At 45.1% G+C, this 19,813-nt stretch overlaps 5 protein-coding genes across 5 annotated transcripts; 3 read left to right on the forward strand and 2 right to left on the reverse strand.

Annotated features, from left to right (window-relative positions):
• Positions 1–198: 198 nt before the first annotated feature.
• Jhbp12 (Juvenile hormone binding protein 12) lies at positions 199–2,631 on the forward strand. The gene is made up of 4 exons (XM_017236777.3): positions 199–430; positions 1,689–1,778; positions 1,837–1,987; positions 2,087–2,631. The coding sequence occupies exons 1-4, from the start codon at positions 349–351 to the stop codon at positions 2,517–2,519; spliced, it is 756 nt and encodes a 251-aa protein (XP_017092266.2). The 5' UTR covers positions 199–348; the 3' UTR covers positions 2,520–2,631.
• Positions 2,632–3,276: 645 nt separating this feature from the next.
• LOC108121784 (protein phosphatase 1 regulatory subunit 21) lies at positions 3,277–5,110 on the forward strand. The gene is made up of 5 exons (XM_017236072.3): positions 3,277–3,467; positions 3,541–3,933; positions 4,000–4,179; positions 4,288–4,806; positions 4,869–5,110. Exons 1-5 carry the CDS (start codon positions 3,390–3,392, stop codon positions 4,956–4,958), a joined length of 1,260 nt encoding a protein of 419 aa, XP_017091561.2. The 5' UTR covers positions 3,277–3,389; the 3' UTR covers positions 4,959–5,110.
• On the reverse strand, positions 5,038–5,713 carry LOC108121785 (iron-sulfur cluster assembly 2 homolog, mitochondrial). Its single transcript, XM_017236073.3, has 2 exons — positions 5,556–5,713; positions 5,038–5,499 (listed from the first exon to the last, which is right to left on the reverse strand). The coding sequence occupies exons 1-2, from the start codon at positions 5,597–5,599 to the stop codon at positions 5,118–5,120; spliced, it is 426 nt and encodes a 141-aa protein (XP_017091562.2). The 5' UTR covers positions 5,600–5,713; the 3' UTR covers positions 5,038–5,117.
• Positions 5,714–5,834: 121 nt separating this feature from the next.
• On the forward strand, positions 5,835–11,643 carry ana1 (anastral spindle 1). Its single transcript, XM_017236494.3, has 4 exons — positions 5,835–6,197; positions 6,262–7,856; positions 7,911–8,034; positions 8,094–11,643. The coding sequence occupies exons 1-4, from the start codon at positions 6,081–6,083 to the stop codon at positions 11,454–11,456; spliced, it is 5,199 nt and encodes a 1,732-aa protein (XP_017091983.2). The 5' UTR covers positions 5,835–6,080; the 3' UTR covers positions 11,457–11,643.
• Positions 11,644–11,769: 126 nt separating this feature from the next.
• Positions 11,770–17,334, reverse strand: Cftr (CF transmembrane conductance regulator). Its single transcript, XM_017236498.3, has 7 exons — positions 17,150–17,334; positions 16,906–17,037; positions 16,656–16,840; positions 14,434–16,271; positions 13,490–14,372; positions 12,735–13,431; positions 11,770–12,678 (listed from the first exon to the last, which is right to left on the reverse strand). The coding sequence occupies exons 1-7, from the start codon at positions 17,332–17,334 to the stop codon at positions 12,372–12,374; spliced, it is 4,227 nt and encodes a 1,408-aa protein (XP_017091987.2). The 3' UTR covers positions 11,770–12,371.
• Between the last annotated feature and the right edge of the window lie 2,479 nt (positions 17,335–19,813).

The raw sequence follows: 19,813 nt of genomic DNA on the forward strand, positions 1-19,813 counted from the left end.
GCGCCCCGCCGCGGTGGTTGCATGGCCGAAAGCGGCGAGCCGTAAAGCAAGAGTGGCTCGCTCGCTGGCTCAGTCAGTCACTCGCTTTATGGGCCAAAGCTTGGTCAATTGAAAATCCATCGATTCGCTGCTGAGAGCTTTCTGACTGCTTTACGATTTTGACTGCTCAAGCTCGGTATAAAAAGACGAGCGCTCAACGCATCCCATGTACACAGTGATAAGTCGCCGGCCAGAACCACCTGTCACCTGTCGGATTTTGTGCGCGTTTTTCTTAAAAGTCTCAATCAAAAGTTCAACTTGGCCAACTTGGATTTCTGCATCCGATTTCGTACTTCCACCGGACCAGAAATGTCAAAATATACGCTGCTACTGCTACTGCTAATCGCTGCGATTGCGCAGGAATTAACTGTAACAACAGCCCAAGATTTGCGTAAGTATAATACCAAACAAACAACAAATTTAAAAAAAAAAATCGGCTAAAACTTCGTTAACTATTGCCGCGTGTTAAATGTGCAAAAAATTATCATTATATTTGTTTTTGCTTTATGCTTCGGCTATAACTATTTGGTGTGTCTACACATTTACGGTTAAAACGTGATCGATATTGCTGATGGCTAGTTAATATTGTTTTGGAACTGGGGTCTTGGCCTAAACACCTCAAGGTTGATCCCTGTAAAAATCTCCAAAGTATTTGGCAGGCATGTGTAAAATAAATACATTTACTATAGCCAATTTTAAAAAATAGCTGTCTATCTTTTTGTAAACAAACGACTAAGGGTTTAAAGATTAAAGGGAACCACATCTAAATAGATTAAACTTGAAACTATTAAATTTTATACTCTAGACATTTAAATTAAAATTAGAATTACCCTAAGGTTAGTACTAACAATAAAAGAATATTAAAGCAATTAAAACTTTAACTCTTAAGTCTGAAATTAAATTTCCAAGAAAACTTTTATGTAAACCACACAAAGTAATTACCCTTTTTTGTTTCTACTTTGGCAATTATAAATGAGTTAAATTAGTTAATTAAAAAAAGATATAAAACATACGCCTTATGTTACTAATTCGCGTGTTGCTAAATGGCAAAATTCGATCAAGATCATCTTTGGGCTGCATTTGTTGTATTTTTCCTCTACCGTACACCGTACACACATGTTATGCAATTGTAACCATCGACTGCAAACAGGTTGCTCTTGGCCAGCCAGTTTTGTAGACAGTCCACTGATCCACATCCACAGTTACACTTCCGCTTGTGACACAAATGCTTCACCCGCCGCCGCCGGAGAAGGACATGTAACCGAAGCGTTGATGTGTGTTAATTGATTCCAAAGCATTCCATCAGAGTGAAGATTTTGCCGAGTGTAGCTGATTAATGAAACCGTTGGCATAGGTCATGAATGCCGTCGTCTGTTCAATATATTCATGATAAATGGTCCCTCGCAGCGTGCGCTTCAACTTGACATTGAGCCACTAAAATATGCTAGTTCACTTCTTTTTTCTCATGCCGTTTTGTTTTTGTCGTGGATACTTTTGTTTTGTTTACAAACAAGTTTTGTGGCCAACGAACTCTGGTCGGATGCTGGCCCAATTGCAGGCTGGCCCGAGCCCCGGGAACTTCCGCAATCCACAAAAACCACGAGATCTCACTTTCAATGTCATGACCAAGAGTCTTCTGTCTCTTCCAGCCGAAGGCTTTCCAAAGTGCAAACGAGATGCGAATTTCGACAAGTGCCTGGTGGACGCTGTTAACCAAGCCATTCAGCTTCTCAAGAGTGGTAAGTACGGTGTCGTATAATTTAATGAACATCTTTTTTAATCAATCACAATCCGCAGGCAACAAAGAATTTGGAATTCCGCCCCTGGAGCCGCTGTCCGTGAAGAAACTAGTTATAGATGCCGGCACTGCGCCAATAAACCTGCGACAGGCATTGAAGAATGTGAAGGTGCACGACATGATTTCCACCAGCAAGATCCAGCGATACAGGTAATTTTCCTATGCGTCTTAATCAATATTTATCAAGCATCTTCGCTTTATTTATTCATTTCTAAATATAAAACAAATAATTTTATAAATTCCTTTCAGAACCGATCTGGATAAGCACTTAATTATCTGTGATAGCCGGACAGACAGAATTGAAATGATCGGCGACTATGAGATGTCTGGCCGTATCCTACTTCTCCCAATTACCGGTCACGGTAAAGCTAATGTGACTCTGGTAAACACGAAGATCGAACACCGGCTTATTGGAGAACCCTTCGAAAAGGATGGTGTCAAGTACATGCGCCTCAAGGATTACCGTGTATCCTTCGATCCGAAGCGAGTATACATGAACTTTGAGAATCTTTTCAATGACAAGACCCTCTCGGACGGCATGAACCGATTCCTAAACGAAAACTGGGAAACAGTATTCAATGAACTTAAAGTTGGATACGCCAAAAGTTTCGGAGTCATATTCCGAGAGCTCTCAAACAAACTATTCGAAAAAGTGCCTTTTGATAATATATTCTTAAGTTAACTAAACTTATTATTTGTACCTGTTAGGGAAAGCCTAATTTATGTCACTAACTAGTTAATAAAGGATGTAAAATATTAAGAAAGTCTTTATGATAATTATATTACTGGAGGAACACCTTTTGCCCCCATTATCTTATGCAAAAGGTAACAAAAACTATTAACTTGTTTACAGTCATTTATATTTATTGCTTTCACCTTTAAGTCTCGTTATTCAATTCGGTTTTACAGTCTAACCTTTAAGACTCTAAATAATTAATAATGAGCTACCAAATAATACGTTTTGGCGGATAAACCAAAAACAGTTTAAAGTTTAACTAGGGAAGTACACTAGTACATAAGGTTACAAAAAGTCTTTCCTATTATCTACATACTTTTAAACGATTAAAATTTATTTATTATTTAAAAGAATACATAACAAGCTACCCTTATTTTTTATCAACCCTTTTTTAAACCTTAAACAGAAAACCCACATTTTATTTCAAACAGCTTGGAACTGCCAATCTAATTTTATTAACGGCCAACTTCAGCTTCCTGTATTGGCCTACAGATGGCGCTAACTGTGCTTAAGAACACAGTGCTTCAAAAACTATTTGCTAAATCGAACCGATGCTTAATATCTCAAGAATGTATTTAATGACAGTAATTATAGACTTAAAAGCTTCTGCTCAGATTATTTTAAAGTTCGGAGCATTTTTGAATTATTGATATTTTTAGACGATTTAACCTTATTCCCCCTTTAAATTTCCCTGATATGGCAGCACTGTCATGGTACGTGGGTATGGACAATATCTCTGTTTTGGAACAACTAAATTAAGAAGTATTAAGTATTAGCGGCGTAAGAACTGCATCCCAGAGGACCACTGACTGCTGAATGGCAGAAAAACCTGTGGCCATGGAGGGCACCGTGCCGGAGGCCAAGTACCAGCTACTGGCCAGTGAATACTCAAAGGTAAGTTTTGGTTATCACTTTTCCAAGAGCAACAGTTAACGCCCATTAATCAAATTAATATGGATTATGTTAGTTGCGGGCACATGCGACTGTGTTGCGAAAGGCGGTGAAGAAGGCTCAGGAGGATCAGGAAAAGGAAATTGGACTGAAAGAGCAACTGCAGCAATGCAACACTGCCTTGCGGCGCTCGGAGCAGGAAGTGGACTCTCTGGGATTCCGCAACAAGCAGCTGGAGTCGCGGGTCTTTCAATTGCAACAAGAAATCTCAGCGCACGAGCAGCGCAAAAAAAAAGAAAAGGATACGGGTAACCGGCGTGGTTTACTAATGGGTAGCTCCCAGAATCGGCCAGATGCACTTGGGGACGCCTCGGCAAACTCACATACCGAGGCAAACGCCGCCCAGGAAGCGCTCATCTTTGAGGAGCTTCAAAAGAAAATTATGGAGAATGCGCAGCTGACCTCATTGGTAAGCCATGGGGGATAGAGTGAAAAGGAAGAGTAGGATGGAAACTAACCCAAACACCACCCACAGGTTGACGATAAGGAGCGGGATCTGCTGTTGCACACGGAGCGCATTGCGTCACTCGAACAAAAGCTTGAAAAACGCATCAGCGACCAAAGCGAGATGGAAAAACGACTGCGGAAGGAGATGGAGACACTGCAGCAGCGCAACGGCGAACTGGAAACCAAACTCGTAGATGCGGCTAGCATGGTAAGAAATTTATTTTAAAGAATAATTAAAGTTGTTGGTGTTTTTATATTAAAAACATGATAAGTATGAAAATATTTTGTTCTATTGCTAATTTTTTTTATTTTTTAGCTTGGCAGCGAGGACACCTTGAGTGCCACAGGCAGCGACACTACTCCCTTCCACAATCTTCAACAGCCAACGAACAGTACTCAGCACAGTTCAGAGGATCGGATTGCGCAGCTTGAAAAGGAGGTGGTACACTGGAGGGCTCAACTTGAAATGGCCAAAACGTACCAAGCATTCGTCTCGAACCCCAAGGATCTCATCACGTGCAGTTGCAGCACGGCTGCAGCGGGCGTGACAGTTCGGCCAGCGGAACCAGAGTCCAAGGGAAGTCAGCGGGCGCGGGACTCGTTGCAGGAGCCACCGGAGCCTCCTTCTAAAGACCAGCTTATCTACAGTATGTTTAGCAAAAAGTTTGAGGATTTGCTGCGACTTAAAGCGCAAGCGGAGTCGAAGCTACGATCCTATGAGCTGGAGGTGCAACACCTACAAAATTGCTTGGAAAATGCTACGCATGAACTGAAGGCCAAAGAGGATCAACTGGCTAGCTTGGGCGGAGCCCTGCAAATGCTCGAAGAGGAGTTGGTACGTTTACATCCTGCGACTCTTTCTTCTTTAGTAAAATTAATATTCTTTTTTCTTTATAGACCACAACTCGCATCAATTACGAAGAGCAAATCAGCGTTCTTACCGAGCAAGTTATCAGCCTTAGCGATCAACTGGCTGCCTGCAAATGATTTGGACTGTGTGAAAGTATGGAGCGATTGTGCCCTGCTGCTTTGCTGTACATTAGTGTATAATAACTAACAAATCATGTTTTGTTGACGTGTATATAACTGAACATTCTATGTGTATTAAATAATTCGCTAAAATTTAAACCATTTAACAAGATACTTTTACAATTTAATCGAGAAAGAGGAGCCGCAGGAGCAACCTTGCTCGGCTAGCGGATTGGCCACCATGCGGAATCCTGCACGGATAAGTTCGCTGTGGTAATCAACCGTGGCACCGCTACAGTATTCCAAGGAAATCGTGTCGATCACAACTTTGGCCTTGTCCTCCCCAAACTGGCGGTCATCCTCGTTCAATTTGTTGTCCAAATCAAATTTGTATTGGAATCCGGAGCAACCGCCGCCCTCAACGGTCACTCGCAGAAAGGATCCATCTGTGCAGATTTCGCGGAGTCGTTTGAGGCAACTCTCGCTCACCTGGACGTTCAGTTCAGATTTAGCGGCTTCAGCAGATGAGGTTGTTGCGTGCCGCAGTTGCAACAAATTTCTGTCGAAAATCAATTTTATTACGCAATCATATAGTTATATTTTTCACACGATTACCTCTGAACGGTCGTTCTAACAGCTTGTCTTAATAAATACGCCATTTCAAATGATTTAAATAGTTGAAAATAATTTCAAAATTCTTATTTACAATCTCGTAATCCAAACAATGTCAGCTGTTTCGGCGATATTCCCTATATTTCGATTGTTCTAATAAGAACACAGTTCTGGAAATATCGATAGTCCGATAGAGAAAACATAGTAATTGAAAATAATTTTCAATATTAAAAAATGTATATATTTTTAAAAATTATTTTAGAAAAAATTTATAAATAAGCCTAGTATAGCCCTTATAAAAAGAAAATCACAAAATAAGGAGTCCACTGTGCACGCGATTCATCGATTGAACGCCTCTCGATACCGATAGCAATTACAAGACTTCCCTGCGCCTGCGCTTCGCCCGCTTGGGCTATGGAGGAATTTTTAAAGACGTTGGTGTTTGAGTTTGTACTCAAATTTATTTCGATTGCGTGTCAGTAAACTGTGTTGTAAATGTTTCCTTAACTAACTAAATAAGTTGAGCAGATGGCTCTGCACATACCTGTGAAAGGAAAGTTCGGAAAAGTCATCACTAGGCTCGACGACCCGGAGAGGGTCCGAAAAGATCTTGAGAGCCAGCGTCGCATAACTCGTTTACAGCAGGTAGGGCAACTTTTAATTACGCACTTCCATGACCCACATTAAGGTGTTACTCCCTTGCCTCTAGGTGCGTGAGAAGTCCGACCACCTGGCCCGGAAAATACGAGAGGATGTGGCCGCTGAAAAGAAAAAACAAATCAAAAATTTGGAGGACCTCAAGCAGAAGGAGCTAAATGCTTGGCGCGAGCATGTTTTGGTCAAAAAGCACCAAGACTACCGGTCAGCCATTTTTCAGGTGGGCGCCGCCCATCAAGCCGCAAAGGAGGAAAACGAAAGGAATGAGGTTTTAAAACAGCAGAAGATCGATAAAATCAAGAATGCCCGCAAGCAAGCCATGAAAAGATCTGGCAGAGCAAATGTGGAACTACGACCAACGACGGGGATGAAGCTTAACGTTGAAGGTCGCGTCACGGCCGGTACACAAACGCCCTCCCTTCCAATCGAGGATAAGGAAAACCGATTGGCTGGTGGTGTTGAAAAATCATGCCTTAAAGGCTGCTCAAATATGGGTAAAACCACGACGAATAAGAATAAAAAATGCGGTTGTCCTGGACCTGAAGAAGATTCTCCAAGCGAAGATGACGCCTCGATCTTACCCACTGAGTGCGTAGGTCACCGGAGGTCATCGCCTGTGATAGTGGATGCAGATATTGACGATTCAGATGGCGAAGCGCTTCATGAAAAAGGCGGCATGGAGATTGGGGATCGTTTTATGCAAACAAACCGCAAATTTAGCCACATAGTGCGGACTAGTCCGGACAGAAGCCCGGAAAGGACTCCAGAAAGTCCGCGAAGACGAAGATTTACACAGATAACAGACCTCGTCAAGAGAACCGCGAACATGGGGACCGTACGCTCAGAAGGCTGTGAGGAGGATGAACCAAGACGATCTATTCCACCAAGCCCTACAAAGTCATTGCCACCGTCACCAAGAAAAGTTACGGTAAGGGCGGAGCTAGCTCCTCCGCCAGTAACTGCTAGTGTGCATAAATCATCACATGGATCCCCCAAGAAAACGCAGTCTAAATCATCAACTCGGCAGCCGGAACCATTGAAACGAACAGGAGTGAAAACTAATCCGCGTCCGCCCAAAGTTATAGATGCGGGAATTCAAAAGAATCCTAAAAGCAAGAACATTCCTTCAAAATCGACTATTTGCGAGGATCAGCCACGAGAGAAAGAATCCCAGCAAAAGATTCCTTCCAATCCACAATTCCCAATGCCACCATTTCCCTATCCTCCCCAAACTGGGCCGTGCATGAATCCTTATCCCCAACCGTATGCAATGACCTATACGATGCCATATCCTATGCATCCACAATTTATGCCACCACCGCCCCCTCCTCAACCACCACATCCTATGTACGCCCAACAACCATTTCCGGTTCCTGTTCCCGCCGTGACAGCTCCTCCAAGTATGGCCACCACCTCCTGTGCTTCAACCACCACGTTTCCTACGAGTCAAGAGCCAAGAACGACTCAGTCTCAGCCGGGGCGCGTTCAATTCTATGACCACGGGAATAAATACCATCGAACTTATGATGCCCCAACCCAATCGGTACATTCCACTGGACAGGATTCCAGCCAACCAAATGCCATGGATAATGCGCGTGTTGAAAACCAACTAAGGGAGCTCAGGGAGCAGGAGCTGAATAATCTTAGGTAACAAAAAGCTTATCCCTTTAGTATATTTTTAAAACCCATTTCATTGTTTAGAAAAATTAGCGAATCTCGGGGTCAGAAAGCTCTGGAACGCGAACAAGTTCGCAGGGATTGTGCTGAGTTGACAGAGAAGTTGGATGCCCTAGTCCAACAGCAACCCCAGCTTCTTCCCAGTGATGTAAGTAAATCAAAGAAGTAAATAAATATTTTATAAACGATTTATATTTTCCTCACCAGGCAAACTTCATAGCCAGTCATCGATACGCAGACGCAGCTGTTAGAAGGGAGCAAAAGATGAACGAAGCTATGGAGGAGATGTTACTGCGTCCAACTATTATTACTTGTCCAGAAGTGAAAGACCTGAGTCCACTAGCTTCGGCGAAAGCCAAATCAAGTAAAGATCTAGGAGCCATAAACGTAGGAGCGTGTCCAACTCCAAAAGAGAGGCTAGAGCTGGGTAGTAGCGAAAGCTGTACCGAAATCCTCTTAGATTATGTCGATGATCAAAGCAATCAGCTGAGATCGGACCTTAAATCCGAAGGGTCAAACACTGTGAAATGCATGAAGTTACGAAATTTGTTGGACAGAATCGAACAGATCCGGAGCCAGTTACTGGAGGAGCTAAAGGCGGGCGAGGCTAAAGGATCAAAGAGTGAAAAGGCTCAGGATATGATCAACTCTATACGCCAGGAGCGTGCGGATATCCTGTTTGAAAGAACAAGAAATCTCAACGAACGGGAATCGGAATTAAATCAGAAAGAAGCACTTCTGGAGAAGCGGTTGCGAAAGTTCTACAAGGAAACGAAGGGCAGAAAAGCCACTGGAGAAGAGGAGATGACGCCCAAAGAAGAAAAGCCTGTCGAGATAATCATCAAAGTAAGAAGCGATGGCACAGTCAAGCAGTATCTTCCGAAAGGGAAATCGAAATTCAAAGCAATTTCGGAAATAGTAAGTTCCGAAAAGGATATTCCTCTGGGCACACCCACAGAGGAAGAAAAGCAGACAGAAGCGGAAGCTACAAAGCGCCCCCCGGCGCTGGACCAGCAAATCTCTATTGACTCCAACTCGACGGCATACAGAAGTCTGCCGGCCGTGAGCTACAAGAGCTTCAATCCAGGCCCCAGTTCAGCTGCATCGTCTCGTTGCGGCTCTGATCCCGCTCCACTTCATCCCACGGTCGTTAACTACATCCAACGGTTGCTGGGAATGTCCCGACAGTCAATTGACAATCTCGGTGTCAGCTCCTCGGAAGTGCCCACTCCTCCGGCATCAATTATCGACTCGTCGAGGAATAAATCCCAAGCTGTCGAATCCAACGAAACAATCATAGATCAGCAGCGCTTGGAGCAGGTCCAGACTTTCATCAGCGATAATCGCAGTTTCATAAACGATTTGGAGGACTCGTTGCGTATGCGGCAGCAGGCTGAGAAAAACCAAAGGGTCTTCGATAAGGAAACCAGTTCCAAAAGCTTCGATGAGATATGGAATGAAAGACTGATCCGTAACCAGGACGATTCGCAGCCAAAAAGTAAAGAAACGAAACAAAAAGACAAAGTACCTCAAAAGACAAAGGAAGTTCAGGGAGCAAGCCTACCTCAGTCGTCATCTAATAAGGGTCGACATCTTCAGGGAGGAAACCTACCTCAGACATCAAGTATGCCATTTCAGGGAGAACAAGGAAAAAGGATACAAACTGTACAAAAACAAAAGCAAGACGCAAAGAACCCGATTGTTAATAAAAGCGAGTCGGAAAAATCAAAGAAACTTCAGTCGGTAGCCACCAAATCTATAGGAAAACTGCCACCTAAAAGTGTCCATGCCGAAAAGTCCAAACCCCAAGGCAAGGAAGAATCAACAAAGCAAGTGGAACGCTATGAACGCTTGGCTGAGAACTGCACCCAGAGGATCGCCGAACTTACGGATCTGATAACCAAAGTGCGTGAGGAGAAGCAACGCCTGGTCGAGGTTACCCTCACATCTAATAGCGATGGGGAACGGCAGTCCACGGAGTATTATGATCTGCCGACCGGGCAGATTCAACGACAGTCTCAGCATTCAACGCATTCGAGATCGCGAACAGTATCGGATCGTAGCGATACACAGACACCGTCCACATCGGAAGCCCTTCCTCTGCAGAAAAATAAACCTACAGCGGCCAGCAGGGACAGTGGAATCGCTGACTCGCGGCCATTAACGGCCATGGGTCAGGTGACTGGAATGGACGTGGAGCCCATCTCCCTGCCTACCTCAACTCACAGCAATGCCCAGCGACATCGCACAAAAGCTCCCCCAGCTACCATCCGGCGATACAGTCCCCAACTGGATGCTGAAGATCTAGCCCACGAACTTTCCACAATCGCAGAAGTAGAGACTCCAGGCCAATCGCACATTGTGGCCGCCACACCAGTGCCCCAGCCATTTCCCACTTTCGAACAGTACGCCAGGGAAATGAACCTTGATCTGACTCAGTTTGACGCCAACCAGAGCCGGAAAATGGAGCTGGAGTTCAATGACTTGGTAAGGGCGATCAACGAGCGCACGGGCGGATCGGATTACCGGGAGTTTCCAAGCATAAATGCCTATTTGCATAATATGAGAGATGCACAGTGTCATGGAGACTTTAATGGGCAACCGCATCATGATGAGACGACTCTGGCGCCGGAGGACCTAAGACAGTTACGATTGCTGGATGTGCACATGCAGGAGTTTCCAAATCGCAGGGAGTATCTACAGAAATTGTTAGCCAACGCACCTCCTGACCAGAGGCAGTTAATAGACAGTGCTAGTCTTGAGTCTTCCGATTCTCTCAACATTGAAGAAGAGCTGCGACAACGGAATATCCTGAAGACCTCCTTTCGCCGGGCCAGCAATGGGAGCGTGACGCCTTTGGCCCACGACGTGGCCAGTAGCACGCGCCGGGAGAGCGTTGCTCCGAACACCAATGATCTTCCGAATGAGAGCGGAATAGATCCACTTGGATCCAGTGACACGGACTTTTCGGAGCCCCGCAGACCCACCAGAACAAAGGATAGGCAAACAAGACCACAGGAAGTGGAAGTAGGTAGCAGCACGGATGTGTCCTGGGAGAGGCCTCATCGAAAATCCCGATTGGATGGCGGCACTAGGTCCCACAATAGCTCCCAGGCTCAGGACGCCAGCCAGTTAGGCAGGTCTCTGAATCTACGTGAGTTCCTCACCCGGGAGCTGCTTAAACATCGCGGGAATACAGGGGAAACTTCAATGGAGAGTTCGGATGAGTCCCTAAAAGGACATTTCCTGAAATCGGTCATCAGTTCACTTTCCCCGAACAGCTCGCCCTACAACACGCCTGGCGTCGGAGTAAGCTATGCTACCGGAATCACCAATGACCGCCAGAAAACCTCAACGCCGGTGGGATCCTTTTCCATGCCCGACAAGTCCCGATCGGTTCAGAGCGCCGGTACTCTTTTCTCCGGCGAAAGTCGACTCTCCCTGGTGCACTATCCAGACGGAACTCCACCAGTTCCTTACGAACAGCAGCAAAGTAAAAGTACAAACGAAACTCGCCAAACCTTAGGTCATAAAGTTTCAGGTCAACGTCGAAGGTCGCCACGGAAGTGATTAAAATTTGCTCAATTTACGGACGTAGGCTGTATCTTTGCCTCTTTATAGAATTTATATTTTAATAAACTCGGGAATTATGTACCGCTAACTATTTATCCAAGGCATGTATTTTAAAGTTGTTTTAAAGAAAAAGACAAACAAAATTGTACACAATATGTTGTTTTAATCCTTTGTTTAGGTTTCGAGTTTTATTATCATTCTATAATTTTATAAACCCTGCAATTATGTATCCAAAAAATATATTCATAGAACGTTTTTATAGATTTTAAATTGACTTTCCATTTGTTTGTAATAAATTCGGCAATGTATGTTTAAATTTTAAATTGTATAATTTATTTATATGACATTTATTGGTATATTAATAAATCCTGTCATTATTTATTTCAACTCTTATCTAAGTTTCAAGTACAATGGTTCACAGAGTGTGCTTTGGTGTTGCACGATTGCAGAGAAGTACAAAATATATATCCCTATATAGTACATACTATACATGGGAAGGACTAACTAACGAGTGGGGGGGAGTGGAGTATTCTCCCACTTTTAATCAAGGGATGTCTGTGCTCTGCAGTTTTAATCCATGAATGGGGACTTAAGTATCTTTCGGTTGTCATGTTGAAAGTTTCCTGACTTTTCACTGGCGTTCTACAATAAAGATTTGTATACAAGTGGCTAAGCGCAGTCCCTGTTGAAGATTAGGTCTAAGTACAATACGTTTAAGGCAGCATATCTAGACGTTTCGATTACAAGTTTAACATAAAGACTAACTACATGAAACATGAATAACATATGATGTGTCTGTGGGAGTAGTTGAGGATAGTATTGGTACGGCTGTCTGACAAACCATGTCACTTTTGAGCCATGTGAGCACCATCTTTTGGGTAAATGCCTTTCCTTCGGGAAGCACTGAACGGCCTATTCTTCGCTTTCATCGTTGTTCCCGCTATCCCTCTCATCCCGCTGCCGTTGCTTCCTCTTGTGGCTATCACTGGCCACCTTCATCAGGGCATCAGCCTCGCCGCCAGTGGCCTCCACCATCTGACGGAGGTGACCCCGTGATTTTTTGAGCAGCAAGTGCGGCACATCGAACTCCACGGCCACGCCGGCGTCCATCACAATGATGCGGTCCGAGTCCATGACAGTGTGCAGTCGGTGGGCAACTGTGAGGACCGTGCATTGCTGGAACTTGACGCGGATGGTGCGCTGGATCAAGGCATCCGTTCTGGAAAAGAACAAACCTCTTAATTAAAGCCTTCTCAGACATGTTCCTCTACTCACTGTGGATCCACATTGGCAGTGGCTTCGTCCAGCACCAGGACCTTGTTGTTCCGGAGTATAGCTCTTGCCAGGCACAGCAACTGCCTTTGGCCGACGCTGAAATTACTGCCTCGTTCCGTGACCATATAATCCAGACCGGGAATGGCGCCTCGTAACTCCACATCTTCCAGGGCACTCCACAGCTCGGCGTCTGTATACCTCTCGAAGGGGTCCAGGTTGTAGCGGATGGTCGCCGAAAACAGAACCGGATCTTGCGGGATAATCGAAATACGGGTGCGGAGGGTCTCCAGAGAAATGGCACCCGTTTCGATGCCATCGATAAGGATTTCTCCCTCAATGTGCGCCAGACGGAAAAGTGCTCCAATGAGAGACGACTTTCCTGCTCCCGTGCGACCGACAATGCCCACCTTCCAACCCGCCTCGATGGTCAAGTTGAGGTTCTTCAGCACTGGGCTTCCATTTGGATCATAGCGGCAGTTCATGTTCCGGAACTCCACTTGTCCGCTGGTGGGCCATTGAGCTGGAGGGGTCTTCTCATTCAATGCCGGCTCCTGCTCCAGTTCCGTGTACTGCAGCACCCGCTCCACGCTGGTCATCTGCTGCAAGGACTCGGCCACCTGCCGCACGCCGTACTGCACCATGCCAGTCAGGATCATGGCCTGGGAAATAGCCAGACCCACATTGCCGCTGTATGTGGCTGGAGGAGTTCAAAAACAAATGAAAAAAAATTCTAATTTCAAGAAAATCCAACTCACATTCGTTGGTGATGATGAAACTGAAGGTAACAGCGGAAAGGAAGACACAACTAACGCAGTCCAGCCAGAGACCCAGGGCCGTATTGGCGGCCATAGTGAGCTGCCACACGCTGCTGTGGACATCCTGCAGAAGGTCGAACTCCTTGGCCACCACATCCTGCAGCTGGCGGGACCGGATGATGGCCAAACCGGATAGTGAGGCACTGAGATGGGAGAACACGGGACTCCGGCAGATGCCTTCGAGTCGCTTGAGATCCTGAGAGGGACGAAGATACAGCTTCAGGATGAGCACATCCACGAGAGCCACCACCACCATTGAGGCTATCAGAACGGGATTCACGATGCTGATCACAATTAGAATGCCAAACATTACAAGAGCGATCTGTATGAAGTCCATCATGGCTCTGGGAAGCAGTTCGTCCACAGCACCCATGTCCTTCGAGAAACGATTCAAAATCCTTCCCGAGGGAGTGGTGTCGAAGAACCGCATTGTGGCATGGAGGATACAGGCAAACATCCTGTCGTGGAGCACTTTGGAAGCGTGCATGCAGATCTTGAAGAACAGGAAGCCACGGAATGTGGTCATAATCACCACGGCGATGATCAAGCCTCCGTAGATGTACATGCACTCGAAGGTGGTGAAGCTAGTGGGTCCTCCCTGCGATCGCTGGTACTCCTGCTGGGTCCATATGTTTGAGAAGTAGTCCGAGCTGCTGCACACCACTTGCGACATCAGCATCACGAAGACCATGAAGCTGAAGCTAATAAGGGTGCTGCCGGCGTGGAAGTACTCATACCAAACACGCGGTGACACTCCCCCCGAAGCTTGGGCCTCGGCAAGGGCATCCTCATCCACATCATCCTCTAGCTGTGCGCTGTCCAACTGGATAAGGGATAAAAGATATACTTTTGGAACCTCTTGACATGGAGAGCTCTTGACTTACCGACTTGCTGCCGTGGACGGAGGAGCTTTGCTTCCTCAGCTGCTGGTATCCATCCTTCACCCCATCGATATAGGGTATGTCCTCCTCGTCACTCTCCAGACCCCCAATAGTCAGAGGCGATGCTTGGAGGCGGCTGTTCTCCGCAGTGCTCTCCGCCTCGTCCTTTGGCCGCTCCAGCAGCTTGGCAAAGTCCAGGTCGCTGTTGACCAGTTCCTCGTAGGTTCCCTGCCTCAGAATCTTGCCCTGATCCACGATCACAATGAGATCTGCCTCAGACAGGAAGTGCACCTGGTGGGTCACCAGGATGCGAGTAGCCTTCTGCTCAGCCAGTCTGCCCTTGGGCCCGATCACCTCATCGAACAAATGCCTTCCCACATGAGCGTCCACTGCACTTAGAGGATCATCCAACAAGTAAATCGTGGCCGGCTTGTAAACCGCACGAGCCAAGCTGATCCGGGCACGTTGTCCTCCAGACAGAGAAGCTCCTCGCTCTCCCACAATGGTCTTATCGCCGTTGGGCAACTGCTGAAAGTCCGTAGCGAGAGCACAGCACCGGGTCACCTCCTGGTAGCGCTTCTTCTCGTACTCCTCACCAAACAGTATATTGTTTCTTACCGAGCCAGTGAAGAGCCACGGTTCCTGGGCGGCATAGGAAATATCTCCCTGGATGACAACCCCACCATCGATGACTGGCAGCTCTCCCAGGAGCAACTGAAGCAGGGAACTCTTGCCAGCTCCCACGGGTCCGATCACCGCACACAGCTGTCCCTTTTCGATTTGGAGGTTGATGCTTTGCAACGTTCTTTGGGGCTTCGCGTTGTCCCAGTTGGCATTAATGTCTTTGAGAGTCACGGCCCGAGAATCCCCATTCTCCTGGTCCTTCTTCTGGGTGATTCCGTGAACGCGTTCTTCCCTGCCCTCGAGCATGAGGAAGTCCTGGATGCGACGCAGCGAGACCAAGGCTTCTGCCCCGAAACTTACGGCCAGGGGATACCAAATGGCAGCCACCAGTTGCAGGATGTTGTAGTAACTGGCCGAGGAGAACACAAAGTCCGCTGTGATGTTCTGGCCCATCAGAGCGGCGGCCGCAAGGGTGATGTAGAGAGTGGATCGCTCCGTGAACACCATGGTGCTGAGGTAGAAGCCTCGCAGGTAGGATGCATAGCGGATCTGCTGGATTTCGCGTCGGCGAGCCTCAGCCACCACCGCCTGGAAGGGTCGCTCCCAGGCGTACATCTTAATCACCTGGATGCCCTGCACCAGCTCGTTCATGATGCCCACTCGTGCGTCCGTCCGCTCCGCAATCCTCATCCGCAGCACAGAGGTCACCTTGCTCAGTGCCGTCTGCACGGGCACCGTTTTCAGCAACAGTCCCACAACTCCCACTACCGCTGGAATTCCAATGTTCAGCCAAATCAGGTAACAGGTGAGCACCGCCTGCAGTGGCATTATCCAGATCCAGTGCATGAAGATGAAGCCGTAGTCCAGGCGGTTCACGTCGTTGGACAGCAAGTTGATCAAGTACCCAGCCGGTGTTTGTCCGGCCGTCTTCATCGAGAGCTGCAGGGTCTTGCGATAGATGAGGGAACAACAGGCGATTCGCATCTTGGCGCCCATCAGTCTCTGGCGGAGGTCCACATGGTGCAGCAGGAAGCAGCAGAAGAGGGTGGAGCCTACCAGTACAGTCCCCAGGCTGTAGGAATCGTTCCAAACGAACTCGGAGGCCTGTGAAATGAGACTGCGCTCAATGGTGGAATTGTAATCCACTGCCGAAGGTGTCGTCGGTAGAATGGATTCCTTCAGCGGGTTCCCCTTGTCCAGGGAATTGGGGGAGAAAGCTATAATGATATATAATACAGATCACTATTCATATTTAAAAGATTATTAGTCATATATGTATTATTCTAATCATCATTATAAGCTCGTTATGAATACAAAATACGCATTAGAATCAGAGCTTCTAGATTCCAGAGTCTTGACTCTAGACAGTGACTTCCTTAATTTCAATAGAAGCTCTATAACTAATCTCAAAAAAATTGCATAAAATGCTGATTCACTATTTGTTTTATCAATCAAAAACAACGAGAGAGTTCCCAATTTCACAATACCATGAAAGTCTACTAGGAATTGAAGTGTAAAATAGGAAATTAATTAATGCTAGTACTCTATTACAAAACGAGATAAGAATGATGAGGAACTGACTCCGATCTTGAGCTACTTACCATCGTTTGGCGCTCCGTTGGCATCGGCAACAGCCCGAGCCACCAGATACTTCCCAACGGAGCGGGCAGTTCGATTGAGCGAGTCCGACAGTGATAGATCATTGGATCGATTGGCTTCCTTGACGGGAGCAGGATTCTTTTGAAACTGAATCAACAACTGGGCCAGTACAGCTGGAATCAAGGTTCTGGAAACGGAATTAGTTGCATTACTGGTACTGATAGAGGTATCTGAATGGCAGTGCCCACTCACTTGATCACAATGTAGATTAAACAAATGAGGCCATTAACGATCGTTGGTCCTAGGAAGCAGCGGAATAGAGCGTTTCTGAGGCGCGGCTTTTGTTTCTTTCGATGGGATCGTTCCAGTTCATTAAACCATTCCCTTAAAAAGAAGTACGATTCAGGGAATAAGCAAGTTAAGTTTGGTAGAATCCTAATCACATACAGAAGAGTTTTCTGTCACTTATGAATAGGCATTGGGGCACTACACTCACTTCTCTAGGCGATCGCCGAGCTGCTCGGAGCGATCCTCCTTAAGGCACTCCGTTAGATCATCCGTATTGAGGCCTTGCCGGGATCCGCGATAAAGTAGTGGCACCGCCCAAGCAAATATTAATTGTGATATAATATTTGCTCGTTGTCGCGGATTTTTCCGCTGTGGCTTGGAACTACTATCCATCCTTGGTCATCTATTCGTGGGTATGTATGCCTCGCCGAGATCTGAGTATCCGTCTACCTACAATTGCAAATAGAGTGAACTCATGTTAAAGCCGCAAGGGATTCATTCCGATAGGATTAAAGATAAGAGTACGTGACCAAGTTTGAGTTATAACTACAGTAGACCCAATTTCTGTGCCATATTGGTTCTAAATTTTGCTAAGCGCACCTGTAAGAACTGTCATAATTTTTAATCTTTTGGCAAGTAATTGGCAACTTGCAAAAATTGTTTTTTTTAATCTTAAACTTTTTATAATTTTCTCATCAAAGTTTATAAACTTGCATGGAAAAAGCTTATAAATATTTTCTGCAATTTAAAATCCTATGAATTTAATGTTTTCCAAATCATAATGAGTTTAATAACACGAGGTTTTGTATTGTATTCTCATAAATAACTCTTTATTTTCTTTGATAAGATAGACTTTGGTTGAAAAGACAGACCTATAGAAGGCCCTAAGTTCTATAGATTCCAAATACCCTAAAATATTCTAAACAAAATTCTGCTAAAATAGCAAGTAAAGCATTCATTTGATAAACTCCACTAAAAAAAAATGTTTTTTTTTTAGAACATCTTTGAAGATAAACCGGATTTCTTTCTGCCAAATCGGCACTTTACATAGATATAGTCTGTCGGTCAATCACTCAACCACGATATCGGTCATTAGCTTAACGTTTTGCATTTAAAATAAAAATTGTCTGAAACAGATAGCATGCGACACGAGAAGCGTAAATCAAAACGCATTTTGGTGGGGCTGACGGCATTTGCAGATTCTCATATGACAATAATCATAATGTTTATTAATTGGCAAGCAAAAGTCCAGAGGCCTTTTTCAGATAAGCAACACCAGAACAATAACACGTATTTTCCTTTTATTATAGCAATTATTCTCCCGTGGAGGCCAAAATATACAAGTGACCCACTTACAACGGAAATTTCACTTTTCAAATTAAAACTTTTCGCTGCAAAACTTTCAAACTTTACAAGAGCAACTGAATTACCATGAAATGTTCTGGTTCTAAGAGCTTCAATAGGGGTTACCCATTAACTCACTAGCCCCTATTACAATTAATAGATCTTAATTGTTTTGGGGCGCAAGCAATTTAATAAATATGACGTAGGCTTTTACGCAAATAGAATAAAAGGGTGGGTTCTTCAAAATTAAACAATAAAATACATTGTCTTTCGATAAAGAAAAAACTAAAAATCGAACAACCCAACTAGCCACAATTGATTAAAACTAACCTATTTGATTTCTATTCTCTTATCAGCATGAAAGCGCCCTACATATGAATGTACTATAGCTATCTGCTTTTTTATCTATAATAATAATTAATTGTAATTATATCAGCTAGGGGGGCATTTTTAAAGGTTATTCCAATTGTTTAGACTGGTTTTGGAGCGCTTGGCACTTGTGTCAACCAATAGGCGTTTTATGTTTCATAAACTTTCCACAGAAATCTATTTTATAATAAATACGCTAAATAAACACAGACACAGGCATACACCGAGTTGGTTTTTTGTTCAACAAGTGTGGCAACAGATTGTAAATCAGTGATTAATTTTTTTTACCGGCAAGGTATGTACAGTGCAGCTTCGTTCGCATGAACTGATGGTTCCTAAGAAAGTTATTTTCTAATTAAGTAGAAATATTTTATTGGTTTATGTATTTAGTCGTATGTTAAAAGTTTCTCTTTTAAAATTTAAAACAAAATCCAAAGAGTCTTCACTGTTTAGGCACAAACACGGGGCCAACCGGTGAACACTAGCAGTGACCCCAGACTAGCCGAACGGTCAAACAAGTGGTTGGTAGGAATTCCTCGGCAAAGTGCACGAAATGTGCGCTATTTCTGGAATAACCGGCATACCGCAATCGAAAGCTTCCCTTGTATGCAAAAATATCCCAAGAAAACAGTACCTCCACTTGCATACAATGGCGGACACAAAATTTAATAACGGTTAATGACGTAAAGCAAAGGGAGAATTGCAGCAGATATTTGTGCATATATTGAGGCTCTCGCCGGCCAAAAACAAAAAGGCCAAGAGCTTACTCGCACACAATAGACACAGATACATATACAATATTAGGGTACTTGTTACGCGAACGAAGTCGGATATTCGTCCGGATTTAAGGATTTGGCACTTACGGGCACGACCTAATCATTAACTAATCACTAATCACAATCAGGTCTGTGATCGGGTATTGCTCGCACAAATCGCGGTGCTCAGCACGTGCAGAGTTGATACCAATACTGCCGTCAGATCAGACACTCACACACAGACCAACGACCGGAGAAATGGAGACACCAAGGAACGCACGTCCGCTTCCGTCCAACTTTTTCCGTCGACTGACAAGAGACGCGACGGAGCGCCAAATTTAAAGCGCTAAACCCCACTGCTTTGAGAGAGGGCAGGAGCAGTGTGGGCGATTGGGGCAATACGA

This window comes from Drosophila bipectinata, chromosome 3R (assembly GCF_030179905.1).
Source record: "Drosophila bipectinata strain 14024-0381.07 chromosome 3R, DbipHiC1v2, whole genome shotgun sequence".
NCBI lineage: Eukaryota > Metazoa > Arthropoda > Insecta > Diptera > Drosophilidae > Drosophila > Drosophila bipectinata.

Excerpts from the sequence above, each read along its gene's own strand:
- Jhbp12 (XM_017236777.3), top strand. The coding sequence starts at position 349 with ATGTCAAAATATACGCTGCTACTGCTACTGCTAATCGCTGCGATTGCG. Across the intron at positions 1,779-1,836 it reads CATTCAGCTTCTCAAGAGTG|GCAACAAAGAATTTGGAATT; the intron begins GTAAGTACGGTG and ends CACAATCCGCAG. Across the intron at positions 1,988-2,086 it reads AGCAAGATCCAGCGATACAG|AACCGATCTGGATAAGCACT; the intron begins GTAATTTTCCTA and ends AATTCCTTTCAG.
- Cftr (XM_017236498.3), bottom strand. The coding sequence starts at position 17,334 with ATGGATAGTAGTTCCAAGCCACAGCGGAAAAATCCGCGACAACGAGCA. Across the intron at positions 17,038-17,149 it reads CTCGGCGATCGCCTAGAGAA|GGAATGGTTTAATGAACTGG; the intron begins GTGAGTGTAGTG and ends CTTCTTTTTAAG. Across the intron at positions 14,373-14,433 it reads CCGTCCACGGCAGCAAGTCG|TTGGACAGCGCACAGCTAGA; the intron begins GTAAGTCAAGAG and ends TCCCTTATCCAG.
- ana1 (XM_017236494.3), top strand. The coding sequence starts at position 6,081 with ATGGCTCTGCACATACCTGTGAAAGGAAAGTTCGGAAAAGTCATCACT. Across the intron at positions 6,198-6,261 it reads GCATAACTCGTTTACAGCAG|GTGCGTGAGAAGTCCGACCA; the intron begins GTAGGGCAACTT and ends CCTTGCCTCTAG. Across the intron at positions 7,857-7,910 it reads CAGGAGCTGAATAATCTTAG|AAAAATTAGCGAATCTCGGG; the intron begins GTAACAAAAAGC and ends TTCATTGTTTAG.
- LOC108121784 (XM_017236072.3), top strand. The coding sequence starts at position 3,390 with ATGGCAGAAAAACCTGTGGCCATGGAGGGCACCGTGCCGGAGGCCAAG. Across the intron at positions 3,468-3,540 it reads TGGCCAGTGAATACTCAAAG|TTGCGGGCACATGCGACTGT; the intron begins GTAAGTTTTGGT and ends GGATTATGTTAG. Across the intron at positions 4,807-4,868 it reads AAATGCTCGAAGAGGAGTTG|ACCACAACTCGCATCAATTA; the intron begins GTACGTTTACAT and ends TTTTCTTTATAG.
- LOC108121785 (XM_017236073.3), bottom strand. The coding sequence starts at position 5,599 with ATGGCGTATTTATTAAGACAAGCTGTTAGAACGACCGTTCAGAG. Across the intron at positions 5,500-5,555 it reads GTTAGAACGACCGTTCAGAG|AAATTTGTTGCAACTGCGGC; the intron begins GTAATCGTGTGA and ends GATTTTCGACAG.